This window comes from Genypterus blacodes, unplaced genomic scaffold (assembly GCF_046128005.1).
Source record: "Genypterus blacodes isolate CSIRO-AG114 ecotype Tasmania unplaced genomic scaffold, CSIRO-AGI_Gbla_v1 ptg000005l_1, whole genome shotgun sequence".
In the NCBI taxonomy this organism is placed as follows: domain Eukaryota; kingdom Metazoa; phylum Chordata; class Actinopteri; order Ophidiiformes; family Ophidiidae; genus Genypterus; species Genypterus blacodes.
In genome coordinates this window covers 1,470,374-1,485,800 of record NW_027466819.1, presented here as the reverse complement: position 1 = coordinate 1,485,800, position 15,427 = coordinate 1,470,374, and the positions used below count along the sequence as shown (strand labels likewise).

Here is a 15,427-nt window from a genome sequence, read left to right as displayed (position 1 = left end):
CGTCTTTGTGTACCTGCTAATTGCCGGGCTGATGCTGGCTCTCACCTTGAGTCTTTGTGAGTGAGAGGGCGAGCGGGGCACCCGGGGACAGCGCCGCATCAGAGCGAGCCGGCTTCGGCCTGCATTCCGCACAGACGGAGCTAAAAGCACATCAGCGCTTCTATCAAACCGCCTCCGGGCCAAAGCTGCTACGTGCGGCGCCTTTAGAAACCCAACACTAATAGAGCCGACCGATGACTGACCTAATAAAGCCTGTGTGAGTGTGTGTGAGAGCGAGCAGCCGCCGCATGCATCAGCGAGCAAGCGAAGCCCCCCGAATCAATTCCAAACAGCGACTAAACCGGAATGCATCTGGCGGGAAGATGAAACCCTCGTATTTCTCTTCTCCCTCCTATCTCTAAGTTCATTAACATGGACATGAGAGCGGGGTCTAATTTGCTCGGCAGCCTCAGTCACCTGGATGCCGTCACTCAGAATGCAAATGCCGCGGCCTTGGAAGAGCTCGGCGCCCGCATGCTGTTTTTCAAAAATGCATGATCAAGCTATCAAGCCCCCTTATTTAAATCCCAATCCCGAGACGCGTGCGTGGAAATCATGCAGATGAGGCTCGGCTCTCTGCTCTGCTGTTATTGTGACAGACTTACATTAACGCTGTTCAAAAACACTGAGACCGCAAACGTAAAGGAGCCTATGGCGGTAAGATGAAGTCTCAGGATGAAGCAGCCGGTGTAACATCCTTCTCCTTTGCAGTTGTCGTTGTGTTTGTCACATTAATATTAACTCAACATCCCAGGTTTATGATAATATCCCCAGGTAACACTCTGCACTGGGTAACAGCTTAGTCAGACGTATTAAAAAACCAGAGAGAGAGAAGCTCAGGAGCCGGAGGGAAGCGTCGGCTCGGGCACACACTCACCCGTTTGCCGGGAGGTCCTGGTACTCCAGCTTCGCCAGATGGACCTGAAGGGCCCTAGGTAGGAGGAGATGGAACACTTGAGTCAGCTTTAGCAGAGATGGAGTGTTTTGCAGGATAATGAGACGCTCCTATATGTGTGTTATCCTTTTTTATGTAAATAGGAATCTGATGGTTGTCAAGGTTTAATAATAGTCTTACAGGTTGACCGGGCTCTCCATCGTCTCCTTTGTCACCAGCTGAACCGTCAATACCCTGAGAAAAATACAGACCAAAGATACAGATGAAATTATTCAATTACAGAAGTTGGAATCCTGTTTCCAGGTTTTTGTGCTTTTGATTGTGTTTACTGTTTGAGTGTAGCACTTACAGCAGCACCAGCCTCACCAGGGGGTCCAGGGTCTCCCGGGAAGCCGACGGGTCCCTGCAGGCAGAAGCGACACAGTGAGAGAGAAACTCAGACATTTGACACGCAGCATCGATCAACAGGAAGCGACGCAGCTGAGAGATCTGACATGGACACTATCACGTGTTGCGTGCGTGTGTGTGCGGCTGACGTACAGGGTTACCCTTGGGACCGTCATCTCCAGAGGGACCGCGGCCGCCGGCGGGTCCTGCAGCTCCAGGGGGACCTGACTCTCCCTTCTCGCCAGTCTCTCCTCGCATGCCCTGAGGGGAGAAGACCACATAGGGACGGTCGTCACGTCTAAATTAAGGCGCAAGACAGATGTGTGATCGAACGTGTCGCTCCTACTCGCATCAACCGGTGTCACCACATGCTGAGCAGCACGTAAACATCAGAGATCACGACTGAAACACGAAGCTTTCAGGCCAAACACACACACACACACACTCACACACACTCAGCAGCTTCCTTCTTTAATTTCATTCAATTCCATTTTTGATCCATTAAGCTTTTACACCAACAGCCTTTTGATTACAATCTTACATTTCTTCGCTCTAGTAACGGTGGAAGCAGCAACCTACGGTGTTGGCAGTGACTCAGAGCCGAGCAGCCGAGGCGTAATTACAAGCCCCCGCGCTTAAGAGAGATCGTTAGCCGGCCCATTAGAGCAGAGCTGTTCTCCGCTTGATGCCAGCGTGGCACCTTTCAAATTGACCTCAATGTGCCGGGCAAACGTCGAGTCTATCTGTCACTGTAAACAGATACACAGATACACGCAGGCACACGGGGACGTCAATACGAGCTGATGGACTGGGGGACGGTTGAGGGGAGGAGGGGGGGAGGGGGGCAGTGTGTACATTTAACTGAGGTGCTTCTCCTGCTGCACACAATCAGCTTCCCTCTCACGGATCGATGTCTCTGCTCCGATTTGAGATAAATAAGCCCGGGGTGCCAAGTGTGCGTAGTTTATTTTGATTAATACTAAACAAAACCAGCAGCTTTACGGTGGGCAAACACAATATGGCGCTTTATGAAACAGACGGACACTTAAATTAATGTTGTGTGTGTGAATTACAAGGAAGGAAACACATTTTTCTGAAATTAGCAACGCTGCGTCTCGCCGTCCGTCATAGACGATAACTCTGATCCTCTGATCCGAGCCTCTGTAAGGAGCCAGGAGAGGTTGATGAGTGACACCATCACACTTGGAGGTGGCTAATCATCATACTGAAAGCCCCCCCGGGGGTGCTGATTTTGCTCCACACCGGGAAGACCCAGAACAAACTGTCAAACTGTCAAACAGCACACAGATTAATTAGCAGCTGATATTCACAGACACGCCGTCGCAATGAATGTTAACGCCAGGGAACAAAGATAAACAAATATTTATGCTTCTTCCTGTTTTGTCAGGATGGAGACGAGAGCAGGAATCATCATTTCTCGTTTCTGAGTTTGCTTTACTTACTCCGGTACCGGTCTCTCCGGGTGATCCTGGGTTGCCGGCCTCGCCGGTCTCTCCCTGTTGACGTCACAGAGGAAACGCTCAGAGTGAACAATCTGTACGCATCAGCTGACCGATGAATGGATCGGTGCGTTCACAGTCACGTCTCCCTTCTTACCTTCTCACCAACGCCTCCCATTGAGCCGATACCTCCAGGGGGACCTTGTGCACCCTGTGGATAAGACACAGTGGAACACATCAGCAAACACACACAGACAGTAGAGAGCGACTAAAGCTCACACAAAGTCGTAATGAAGAAGGAGCAGTACTTACGCTGGCTCCGCCGGGGCCTTGGGGGCCTCTGGGGCCAGGAGGACCAGGTGGACCCTGTTAGGAGAGAGGGGATTTCATTTTCAAGCACATACACCTGACTTCCTTTATTTAATGCACAGAGCCAGACAGGATTCATGTTTGACCTTTCAATGAGAAAAATAAGGATTACACTTCCTCCAGACTCACAGTGCTCACACACAGCTGATACTATCGCTGTCTGTGTGTGTGTGTGTTAGGAAAGAAAATATCAACTTGTATAATATATAACTACTTGGGAGCGTCCTTCAGAATAGCTTGGTGTTGCCGCGGGTTACTGTGCATGGTGAGATGAGGATGAAGGGCAAGGCAGAGAAATGAGCACAAACTATTACATTTAAAAGAATACACACGTTACATCCTGTATTCTACTGAGTCATGCAGTTTGCTTACGTTGTGACAGCCTCAGTTCTTAATGCTGATTAAGGTGAAATCAGAGGTGATCTCACACTAAAATCTAAATCCTTTGAAGTATAAACTCAGATTGATGAGTTTAGTTTTCCAAGTAAATAATTTAAAACTCAGAACTTCAGAAACCTCCTGCAGACGGCAGGTAGAGATTCTGAGCCAAAACCTCAGAACAATCACAACCGCTGTGTGTGTGTGTGTGTGTGTGTGAGAGAGAGAGAGCAGCCACACTCACCATTTGTCCTACATCTCCGTTCTCTCCCTTCTCACCTGGGGGGCCGGGCAAACCCTGGAAACAGCAAAAACATTCTTCAGAACAAAGACAAAAGGTCAGACGAGGCGAGAAGAAAAAGAAAAGTCAGACGCACCGCCGCTGTGCTGCTCATTAGCAAATACTTCCAGGTGATTTGAAATGTGGGTCTGTATGCTGCAGTGTGAGGAGAATACATGAACACACCCCGAAGCCCGCAGCACAAACACACAATTACTCAAAAGGAACACCTATTGTAATTAAAGGGAAGGAGCCGCACGGCCGTAATCAAGCTTGTGTAAATTGCAGGGTGGGAACTCCATCCATCTGTGTCCAGGGGGGGAAAGTGGAAACAAAGGGGACAGTTTGGGGATTCAATCATGCCTGACTAAAACAGTCTGAATACAGCCGGAGAAGGTGTTGGATCATACGGGACGTTAATTGAAGAACCCTCGCTCTCGCCCGTCGCCTTTTATTGTCCGTGCGCACAATCAGCCCCGGCCTCATTGTTCTCTGTACTGTGTGGTTAAACTGCGGAGATGAGGCGTGCATAAAGTGGGCGGAGAGGAGAGGAGAGGAGAGGCGGCGGCCGTGATAAGTCACCGTGAAACTCAAATGACAAGAGTATCGATCAGCGCCATCACATGTGTGTGCTTTCAGACTACTCTGTTGATTGACTGTACCTGCAATGGCACAGACGGCCAATTCATAACATTCTGACTAGAGCCTCAGTCACCGTAATAAAGAATATGGGTACAAGAATAGAGAAATGAAGGGCACTTGTAAGGGAGGTTTGTAAAATTGTACGTACTGATGGATTAGAAGGCGGATTATGATATAATGGGAGGGAGAGAGAGAGAGAGAGAGAGAGAGAGAGAGAGAGAGAGAGAGAGAGAGACAGAGACAGAGAGAGAGAGAGAGAGAGAGAGAGAGAGAGAGACATAGAGAGAGAGAGAGAGAGAGAGAGAGAGAGAGAGAGAGAGAGATTTCTCTTTGGTAACACATAATTAGATAAGCAGATCAGAACAGATCAATATAAATGTGTACTTATGACTCGGCATTTTGGCCGTTTTCCTCCATTTCCCACATGAGCCTCCCTCTGTAAGGACGCTGATGTTTACTCTCCTTCACGTCCAAACCTTAACCTCTCAATCAGCTGATTTGCTCGGCCTTCAATACGCCACTAAAAACAGAGCTGGGAATGACGGAGGGCTTTCAAATCAGAGCTGTGCGTTACCCAGAAGTTCCAAAATCATTAATGCCACAGATAATTGCATCGAAGCGCTGAGCTCACAGCGGCGGCTGCCATGTATTGAGGGGCAGCTTAGCTAAACATAATTAAAAGAGTGGAGTTGGGAGTGCATTATGCCCAATTAAAAGCCAATCGCACTTAATAACAACGTTATCTGGCCCCATTGACCAGCGGGGCTTCACTCTCATTTCATCCTTAGTGAGTCCTTGGATAATTGACTTTGAGATATTCCAAAGTGTTCCATTTCTTTATCCACTGCCACCAAAGCGAGTTTCTTCAACTTCAGCTCATTGGCTTAAAATGGGCCGACCATCTGTCCTGTCGCTCGCTATTCACTCTGCTGCGGCGTGGAGGGAAGGAGATTAGAGTAATCCTGGGCCACATCCTGTTAGAGGACGGGGATTATATCCTCAGGAGAGAAGAGAAGAGGAGAGAGGAGAAGAGAAGAAAAGAGAGGAGAAGAGAATGGAATGGAATGGAATAAAATAAAATAAAATTCCTATGGAGTGGCCCTGACTCTAGCCTGTCTCGGTCTCTCATTGGGGTGTGTGAGGACTGCAGGAGAGCCGTTTACCGCATGATGATGATGTAGTATGAGTGGAAAACCAATGGCTGCCTTCCCGCCATTAACGCCGCGGCAAAATGCCAAACGCAAGAATGTGAGCAATGTTGATGGATTCTCAGCAGTGTCTACGCTATGGGAGCAGGCTGAAGGGGGAAAAAGCATTATTTGCCTGGGAGCGATACAAAACGTTATTAAGGAGGCGAGGCCGCATTAATAAATGATGTTTTGTTTTGATGTAAAGGAAATGATGTAAGGAGAGGAAATGTTGTGGGTTTAAGAGGAGCAGAGGAGGAAATCACTCGGCTCGGAGCGACGTGATTGGATTTCCACGTGTTCCGGCGGAAGAGAATGATCTGTAGCATGTGTACGTGTGTGTGTGTGTGTGTGTGTGTTAAGAGCACCAGGATGTGAGTTGGAGTCTCACCTGCAGTCCGATGGGTCCTGGTAAGCCGGGGAATCCTCTGGCTCCTTCATCTCCTTTCTGGCCAAACATTCCCTGTTGACCTCTGGGTCCAGACTCGCCATCGCTGCCCTGTGGGAGGTCAGAGGTCATCAAATCTCAGTTATAATCCCCATTAGATGGAGCCTAGGCGACCACTAGTCCATATACACACACACATCTGCTGTGTGTGTGCTTTTTCTTATGGGATTTTCTCTAAAAGGTGGATGGACAGTTTATATTTGGGGTCCTTTCATACCAGAACCCACTGCTCCTGGCTACCTCTTCTTCTTCTTTGTGATTGAGGTCATTAGGGCTCACAGCTGGCTGGTGAGGACACAGCAGCCAGCCTAGCAAAGCTCCTCATCGGGGGGATATAGGCTGCTCTCTATTACAGCACAGCCACAGGGCTACGGATGAAGGGTGGAGGGTAAAATATGCTGACTTCATCTGTGAAATTAGTGGTGCAATGGGGGCTTTAGAGGAGAACGCAGGGAGAGGAAGAGGAGAGAGTGTGAAGTGCTGACAAACTGGGGGTTTCAGTTCAAACATGTCAGCAGTTGAAAGTGCTTGTGGAGCTCTTGCTGAGCCGTGGGACGTGCCGCCTCCAGCCCCGGCCCCCTGAATGCAGAGTAGTTTAGGAAGGTAAGCTTAGGTGATTGCAGGTGTGAGTGTGTAAAGCTTTGAAATGAGGCGTTCAGGAGCGTCGGGAGGCGAGGTGGACCAAAGTTTAAAGTAACTACTGCAACTGAAAAGTCAGAAATGGGGCCCGGAGTTTGAGGCGATAAGAAGCAGGAACGGGTCTGGGTCTTGGTTGAGCCTGGTTGAGCTTCTATGATCTTAGCTGAGAGGAAGATTATCTAATGAATTCATCTTTTGTGCACAGATACACTGTAGGAGAAACAACTGCTTAATTGTTGTTATTCAGCCCGACTTCCTGCTAGCAGCGATCCATCTCTCCAGCTCTACTTCAGCCCCTGCAGACCGCCGCAGATGTAGAGTTCCTGCTCCAGAGGTTGTTAGGCTCTGATAATTTACAGCAGTGAGCCGCTAGTCGCCCTCAGACCATCCGTTACTACAGGAGCAGGACTCGTTGTCCCGTGGTGGTAATAGATGGACAAGGTTGTCCTTCGGAGAGGAGCAATCTTTCCAGCAACGTCTGCCTTTGCAAATCACAGCAAATTGCCAAACCTCACCTGAGCAATCCTGAGCAAATTAAGGTACACATGTGGATCAACACTAAAACTGCTCATTCCTAGTTGTTGTGCGTCCGTAGAACATCTGGAGACAGTATTCAGAGAGAATTGTGATACTTACAGCTGGACCGGGAGCTCCGAGGACACCCTGGAGACCGCTGGAGCCTGGTGGTCCCTGTGTGCATCCAGAGCAGAGACATGTCAACCTGACTGCTGCATCAAATTGAAAAATGTTAAAATTCCACTTCCACGATTTTCCGGCCCTTCAATCAAATCACTGAAATAAATGACATTTTCTGAAAAATATCAAATTCAATTTTAAAAAGAAGCCCAAACACTCCTGACCCTGGTTCATGTCAGTGTTTCTACTGTTTGGGGCCAACGTGACCTTCAGATGATTCATCGGTGTTTATTCTGTTTATTTGAGATTCAGCAGCTCGGTTGGAGATAAGATGAGAGTTCTGACTGAATTATCACGGATTATCTGCAATACAAACCCGTTGCCTCGGAGTTAAAGAAAGCAATTAAAGAGTCGAGAGAGTCAAAGGAAGGAAAAAAAAACATCAAACACTCACAAGTTCACCCTTGTCTCCTTTGCTTCCCTTCTGTCCCGGGCCGCCAACTTCTCCCTGCGATGAGAATCCAAAAACGCCACAGCTCAGTCAAAGTCCCAAACCTCATGATGTCACCTTTGTCGTGATCAGACGCTAAACATCACTCGTGCAGAATCAAAACCCGCAAAGAATTTCATTGATTATCTATAGAGGATGAGGAGTGAGGTGGAGAGCGAAGAGGCGTGAGGGTTGCCGATGTTAACACATGCAGATCTATGGACGGGGAGGATGTAGGATGGATCTGCTGGCCGGGGGGACAGACTGTTGCATATTTCACTATATTGTGTTTGTTTGTTTGTCTGCTTTCCTGTGAAATATGTTTTATGCATTCCAGACCTTTGCTTGTTTGTGTGTGTGTGTGTGTGTGTGTGTGTGTGTATTTTGGGAACCGGCTCCCCGACCTGTCATGGATAATGTGTTCTGTCATTACTGGCCTCAGGCTAAACAAAGTAACTGTACTATGCAAAACTATACGTGTGGGTGTGTGTGTGTGTGTGTGTTTCCTCTAGTATGTAGCCTCTTGTTCTGTCTGATGTCCATCATACATGTGGACAGTTAAACATGGCTCCTCCACATGCCTGCGCTCCTGTCCTCATTAGGAGGAATCAGATGTTAATGAGGACATTCCAGATCAAGTCCTTTAGTACTCCACCTTGTCACCATCCTCTCCGGGGGGACCCTGAGGACCAGCTGAACCAGGAAGACCAACAGGACCTTGGATTCCGTCTCGACCGGCAGGACCCATGGGACCTTTCTCTCCCTGAAGGTAAACACACACATGAAGGATGACATCACGGCTCCATCTCGTGCCTGAAAATCAACTTTATCAGAGAGATACTCACAGGTCCTCCTTTTTCTCCAGCGGGGCCTGGGGGTCCCTGGGGGCCGTTGCGTCCTGTCAGACCAATAGGACCACCTGGGCCAGCAGCACCTCTCTCTCCAGGAGAACCCTGTCAGCCAGCAACACATACCCATCAATCACTGCTGCAAGCCAGCTGGAGAAGTCACACTCACACTCTCATCAAGTAACAGGATTCTCTCAGACGCCATCTTGGAGCACGGCGGCCTTATGAGAAGTCTTCCTCACACTCATAATGTCTTGTTACCCGTCTGTGTGCCCAGCTGCACCTCAGGGCGCAGGAGGCCCAAATCACATCAATCCTGATTCCATTTTTGATGGAACAGACCATTACTGCAGCAGCGTCCTACACACTGGGGGAAGTTGCTCTCAAACACGTATTAAGTGTGTGCAGGACAGAGAGAGAGAGAGGGAGAGAGAGGGTGAGAGAGCGAGAGAGAGAGAGAGAGAGAGAGGGTGAGAGAGCGAGCGAGCGAGCTGCCACCTGGCTCTCATGTGCCCATTTCATGACAGACACTGACGATGACACAAACACACACACACACACACACAGCTCCAAACTGTCATCCTCAGGCTGCCAGACCGCCTGCCAGGACACACACACACAAACACAAAACCTACACACACTCACGTACACAAACGTGCATCACATTATATACCTCCACTAAAACTCGTCCTCTCACTCACTCGTTCCTTTAATCACTTTCTCCTCCACTTGTACAATAAGCAGGATTCTGGGATTCTTTCCTCATCATCTCACCTGTGTCTCCCTCAAAGACACACACACAGCGACACACACACACGTGTCACAGAGAGCGAATATGAAATGGCAACACAGAGCAGTGGCAGTCTTTCCCACAGCACAACAGCAGCTCAATCTCTGGCAGGAAAATCAATGGAGGCAAATAAGCGGATCTCGTGTGTGTGTGTGTGTGTGTGTGTGTGTGTGTGTGTGTGTGTGTGTGTGTGTGTGTGTGTGTGTGTGTGTGTGTGTGTCTGTGTGTGTGTGCCTGCATCACTCACTGGCCTCTTTTTCAAGGAGCTTTTCAAACAGTAGGAAATCACATCACACGTTTTCTGCCAATACCTCACTTTCAAGCCAATTTAGGGAGAAACTATCTCATTTTGCCATTGGAGCTTCTGTGGCTCCGTCAGTCAACGCCCCTCGTCTTCCTCTCTTCTTCTTCTTCTTCTTCCTTCATCATCTTTCAGGCGTGCGGCGCATATCCGCCGTCTAATGTGGCGTTCCTCTGTCTCCTCGCCGTGCCGGGGCAATTATCAGGAACACTCCAACAAAAATGTCAAGACGGTTCAAAGCTGCCTGTCAATCAAACTCCCAGCACAGATTTCGCCACCGCTGAGGAGGAGCGCCGAGACAAAGAGAGGGAGGGAATAAAAGATTCATTTGCTTCTGCTGCTCCATTTCAGGGACCTAAACGATGCAAGTGCACACACAGTTTGATACTGCAGAGCACACAGATAGAGCTATTAAACCCTGACGGGGCCTTTACCGTAATTATGGGTGTATAAGTGATAAACACGGAGTTATACAGGGTTGTTTTGTTCCTGAATGTAGGAGGCAAACAAGGAGAAAATGTCAAGTTTGTTCCTTATACTGAATCGTCTACATGAAGCAGCAGGATGCATTTACTGTCAATCAGCCTGTAAACTAAAGATCTATGAATAAATGCATCTTAAAATCATTAAAGTTCAACTATAGGAATCCAAAGTAAGTTAATTAATCTTTCCAAAAAAAGTGTTGATGATATTCCAAGCACATAGATCTGAAGGGATGGAACCTTCCTCCTCATTTGTGCTTCTTGTTTTGAAGAAATAAAAGGCGATTACACACACAGCAAGAATCTGGACAAGTGTGACCGTCAGCTGTGACTCGGAGCACTGAGAGGGTGAGTCACCGGCAGTACACACACACACACACGCACACAGAGGCACACACTCAGGGACTGAGTCACAGCACAGCAGGGCAAACTCACTCCCATCACATGAACCTGAACAGCACAGAACACAGAGCAACAAAAAGGTGCCGAGATGAAGATTACTTCTTACGTTTGTAACCGTAATCACCAATAATGTCCTCCAATGCAATTGTATTTTAGCACACTTGAACTATTTCTTTCTATTTCTTGACTATAACACCAATTTCAGCTCTAATCAGAGTCGTTTAGGTGTGTGTGGAGCTAAATGAAAGGAAAAAATTGCTCTGGACACAGCGTGAGCAGCTCCATCTTCCAAGAACCACAAGTCACTTTTCTCTGTTAACTCAGGTAGTGGCAGGAGAGAATGAGGTAACCATAGTAACGGGGCTACTTACAAGGGGGCCGGGGGGGCCCTGAGGGCCTTCTCCTCCCTTTAAGCCACCTGGACCCTGAAAGCAGAAGAAAGGAGAGGGTGAGATCTGCTGCTCAATGACATTCAAAAAGCACCGCTGTCAAATGGGCCCTTAAATGTTACTCTGCCTGTGTGTGTGTGTGTGTGTGTGTGTGTGTGTGTGTGTACCTATTTACAGGAGAGTGTGAGAGTGTGTGTGGGGATTATGGTATTGGATCTAGACAGAGATCTATACGGTACAGTGTAAGTGGCTCTATTTGCATATGATGACAGTTCATCAGAGTTTGGTCCGACGTTTGCATTTGAATATAAAGTAAAGTTTACTCTCTGTATATTTGTGAGCTTTGCTATGCATGAGCGATTGAGGCGCATGACACAGATTACACAGTCAGGTGTCGTCCATCCTTCCCTGGGCCCGCTGTCACTCCCCGAGCCTTGAAAGTCCCCAATCATTACACTGAATCATGGCACCGGGCGGCTCAGATTGCATATGAAAAACACAGCTCGCCAGAGGCTGCAAAGACTTTCATTATAATAACTAATTTACTGGCTCCCGACAGAGCCAGGGGGGGTTGCAGACGCTGGCAAGCAGGCTCGCCGCCGCCGCCCGCCTGCCGCCGCCCCAGCCTCCGCATTTTACCACGGCGCATTAGAAGGCGAGAAGGATCCTTCTTGCTGGGCACACAAAAAGTTATTTATTAGCTCATATATCTTTACTGTGACTTTGCCCAAGACTGAGAAATGGAATGAAACGTGTATATATGTGTGTGTGTGTGTGTGTGTGTGTTTGTGTGTGTGCAAGGCTAACCAAAAGAGAAAAATAAAACCAGTCTGTGTGAGATTGCTTGCACTGTGTGTGTAAATGTGTGTGTGTGTGTGTGTAGGTGTGTGAAAGTATATGATTTTGTTCAAATGTGTGTGTGTGTATTCCTGGTACGAAAACAGGTCAGTTTCACACATGGGACAATCGTTCTGTGTCACCTTGAACTTACACTCACACTGACCGAGCAGAGTGTGTGTGTGTGTGTGTGTGTTTGTTACACTTAAACAGAGAGTAAAATGTGCTCTAATGTTTACATCCAGGTGCCGTCCATGCATTTGGGTTACAAGTATGTCAACATGGAGGCTGTTAGGAGTTCAACCCATCCTGTTCCTCCTCTGTGTGCCAGCTCCAAACCCATCAAACCGCTCGCTCCGTCTCACAGCCAAGTCGGCCATTTGGTCCAGCAGCAGGTGGTTAGACTGCTAATTGGGGCTTCGGAGCTAAATTCAGGGTGTGTGTGTGCACAGGATGTGTGTGTGTGTGTATGTTACCATGCCCCCTGGAAGACCTCTTGTCCCTTGGAAGCCCCTGATCCCAGGAGGACCTGCTTTGCCGCTGTGGCCTGAAGGACCTGGGTCGCCCTGCAGAGGGAGAGAGAACACAGCACCATGACATCTGGTCCTACCTGCAGGCTGTCAGCTAATGTTGACTGACGCTCGGTCGAACACGCTCTCTGAGACGTGAGCTGCATCGCAAACCAAGAGGCATTCTTCTGCATTTTGCTTTACCTTTCCACCCTCCTTTCCAGCAGAACCAGGCAGACCTTGCTCACCAGGAGGACCAGGGGAGCCAGGATGTCCTCTCTCTCCGCTGGGTCCCACCTCTCCAGTTGGACCCTGACAATAGAGAGGTCAGTGTGAGGTCAAAAAGTGGCTTCCATGTAGATTTTAAACATATGCTCTATTTGTTTACGCTGAATTTAATTAATTTCCTAACACAGAAACACCACATCTCTCTCTCTCTCTGTCTCTCGCTCTCTCTGACTCTCTCTCCTTCTCTCTCTCTCTCTCTCTCTCTCTCTCTCTCTGTCTGAAGGAGTCCAAGATTCTGAAGCTTTTCTTAAATTCCATCCGGTCCCTTGTGATGTCTCATTACGCCTCTAATTTACTGTCTCTCAGTCTAAACCGGAGCTGAATCTGTCAGTATGAGATCAAGCAGCAGTTTGAATCTACCTGTGGTCCAACAACACCACCAGGTCCTGGGGGTCCAGTTTTTCCTTGGAAGCCCTGAAAGGGATACAAACACAGTACATCAGTCTGAGCTAGGTTACATGTTTAGTTTCTGTGTGTTTCTTGATCGAGTGTTGTGTGTGTGAGACGTTCAGGGTCAAACAACACGACACACAGAGTTTATTCGTGGATGAATCTACCCTACCGTCTCTCCTCTCTGTCCTGGGTGTCCAGGCAGTCCATCCTTCCCTGGTGGGCCCTGAGGGGGAGCAGGCAGGCGGTTATTTATAAAAATCAAGACGTGGGGCGATAACATGCATTAATATTTAAAAAGCTTATGTGTAAAATGTCAACACAAACTGGCTGCAAACTCAAAGACGGTTTTGACAGCAGGGGCAGCTTACGTTGGGTCCTTTAGGTCCGGGGAAGCCGACCGGTCCCTGTGGTCCTTGAGGTCCCTTAGATGAGAGGAAATGAGCAGAATGATGAATTAGTAAAGAGCGAGCGGAGCGCAAATCCATCTGACTTCATCCAGGAGGAGAAGAGATGAAAGTGAGGCGGGTACTGACCCTCTCTCCTGGTGGGCCGCCTGCTCCATCATTGCCTGAGGTTCCCTGAGGAGAAGCAAATGGCAGAGTTCAGTCAAACATGGCCGACCTTGTCACAAGAGTCACAACACGAGAATCAAATCTATACACTCCCCCAGGTGCTCATATGGGCATATCGATACAAATATAAATGAATGTCCAGTATAAAGAACACACACACAAAAATCTCCCTCACCTTTGCACCTGGCTTCCCGGTTGGTCCTCGTGCACCTCGCCCACCACGTGGACCCTGCAAAGCAAAACCAAATCTTGAATCTCTTTATTTTCTAATTAGAAAATGGACTATAACAGGCGAACAGACGTGTGTTGTTGCCTCTGCCACCTAGAATGCAGCACACAGCCGCACACGGCGATCGCATTTGAACACAATCTATCATTAATGTGCTGGAGCTGGAGTCGTCAGATGCTCAGATTGCTCACCGTGGGGCCGCGTTGACCTCTCGGGCCGGATTTGCCGGCGATTCCCTGAGAGAAGAAAAGCATTTCGATTTAGGAGAAGAAGAAGAAACAAAAACATCAGCTAACTTTGGTTCTATTGTTCAATTTTGCAGAAGGAGAAAGAAAGAAAACACACTCGGAACATCGAGGCGAGAACTCAGGCGGCTGGCGGTCGGATCAATCAGAATCGAAGGTGTTTGAGTCGGGAACGGAATGGAATTGATGCAAACATCTCTCGGCAAAAATAAAAATAAGTAAATAATCAAATTGCTGCGGTAGGTGGAGAACCAAATGCTCCCAGCAGCTCGGACTACCTGTCAGATCTGGAACGTGGAGGTCCAGCAGGTGTTTTACCTTCTCTGCATTTGACCGGGAGCAGAGAAGAACGCGTTTCTTCAATACTAACCCAGCAGCCGCTCCACGTTCGCCCCCTCAGACCCTCATCCATTATACTTTTCTGCTGGATTTCTCCTCTAATTGCACAACCAAAATGAGGAACAAGCTCTCTGGGCCATAATAAGCATGTTTGAGCACAGTGTTACCTTCGGAAAAATGCAGAATAGAATAGAATAGAGGTTCCTATCATAGAATCCAAAAAAGAAAACGGCAGAAAAACCTTGGTGTTTGTGTAAGAATCATTAAAAAACTGTCCGAGAAAGAAGAAACCTTGGATGCGTTGGTATTAAATTGCAGAGGAGAGCGCCGCCTCGCTTGTTTGTGCCTCGTAAATCCACACACTCATTAGTGCCCCGCAGACACACACTTAGGAAAGGCCCTCAGATGGATACTCTGTTGTTATTACTGCCTTCGTTTGATGGCGGAGGAGAGGACGGAGAGGGAGACGGGCGACACGCAACAAAACAACCCTAGCCACACCGCAATTAGGGGCGCCAGGGGCTCGCCGGATAAGATGGGTCAAAGCTATTGTGTATGGGGAAAGTCCAAACTGTGTAAACGCATCTTTAACAGGAAAGAGAAAGAGAGAGAGAGAGTAATTAAACTCGACTTACCCTCGTCCCCTTCTCTCCGTTTGCTCCCGGGAATCCAGGGAAGCCGTTTGACCCCTGTGAGCGTAAAGAAGAGAGAGAGAGAGAGAGAGAGTGAGTGAGGTGATTAAAGGTACGCAGAGTATAACACATCTGCCGTCGGCGAGGTTCTGTAATGAAATCACAAAGGCGTCCAAGAGAAAACAGCAGGATTTGCACTTTTTTCCTGACCGAAGCCTAATTAATGGAGAAGCTGAGATCTCCTTAAGTACCGTCAGGCTCTGCAGAGATGACGGCACATTATTACTACTGGGCTTCGGTTGAGCATTTTTGGATTCCCAT

At 48.3% G+C, this 15,427-nt stretch overlaps 1 protein-coding gene across 1 annotated transcript in view; it reads right to left on the bottom strand.

The window, feature by feature from the left end:
* Positions 1-15,427, bottom strand: part of LOC142997694 (collagen alpha-1(XI) chain-like) — a 57,667-nt gene that overhangs the window by 6,992 nt on the left and 35,248 nt on the right. Inside the window, exons 32-54 of the mRNA XM_076148295.1 lie at positions 15,110-15,163; positions 14,082-14,126; positions 13,837-13,890; positions 13,623-13,667; positions 13,458-13,511; positions 13,259-13,312; positions 13,057-13,110; positions 12,613-12,720; positions 12,376-12,465; positions 11,045-11,098; positions 8,696-8,803; positions 8,506-8,613; positions 7,815-7,868; positions 7,361-7,414; positions 6,029-6,136; positions 3,773-3,826; positions 3,094-3,147; positions 2,939-2,992; positions 2,785-2,838; positions 1,475-1,582; positions 1,284-1,337; positions 1,115-1,168; positions 917-970 (exon numbers count right to left, since the gene is read on the bottom strand). Coding sequence (XP_076004410.1) covers positions 917-970; positions 1,115-1,168; positions 1,284-1,337; positions 1,475-1,582; positions 2,785-2,838; positions 2,939-2,992; positions 3,094-3,147; positions 3,773-3,826; positions 6,029-6,136; positions 7,361-7,414; positions 7,815-7,868; positions 8,506-8,613; positions 8,696-8,803; positions 11,045-11,098; positions 12,376-12,465; positions 12,613-12,720; positions 13,057-13,110; positions 13,259-13,312; positions 13,458-13,511; positions 13,623-13,667; positions 13,837-13,890; positions 14,082-14,126; positions 15,110-15,163 — 1,530 coding nt within the window. The remainder of the gene's footprint in view (positions 1-916; positions 971-1,114; positions 1,169-1,283; positions 1,338-1,474; positions 1,583-2,784; positions 2,839-2,938; positions 2,993-3,093; positions 3,148-3,772; positions 3,827-6,028; positions 6,137-7,360; positions 7,415-7,814; positions 7,869-8,505; positions 8,614-8,695; positions 8,804-11,044; positions 11,099-12,375; positions 12,466-12,612; positions 12,721-13,056; positions 13,111-13,258; positions 13,313-13,457; positions 13,512-13,622; positions 13,668-13,836; positions 13,891-14,081; positions 14,127-15,109; positions 15,164-15,427) is intronic.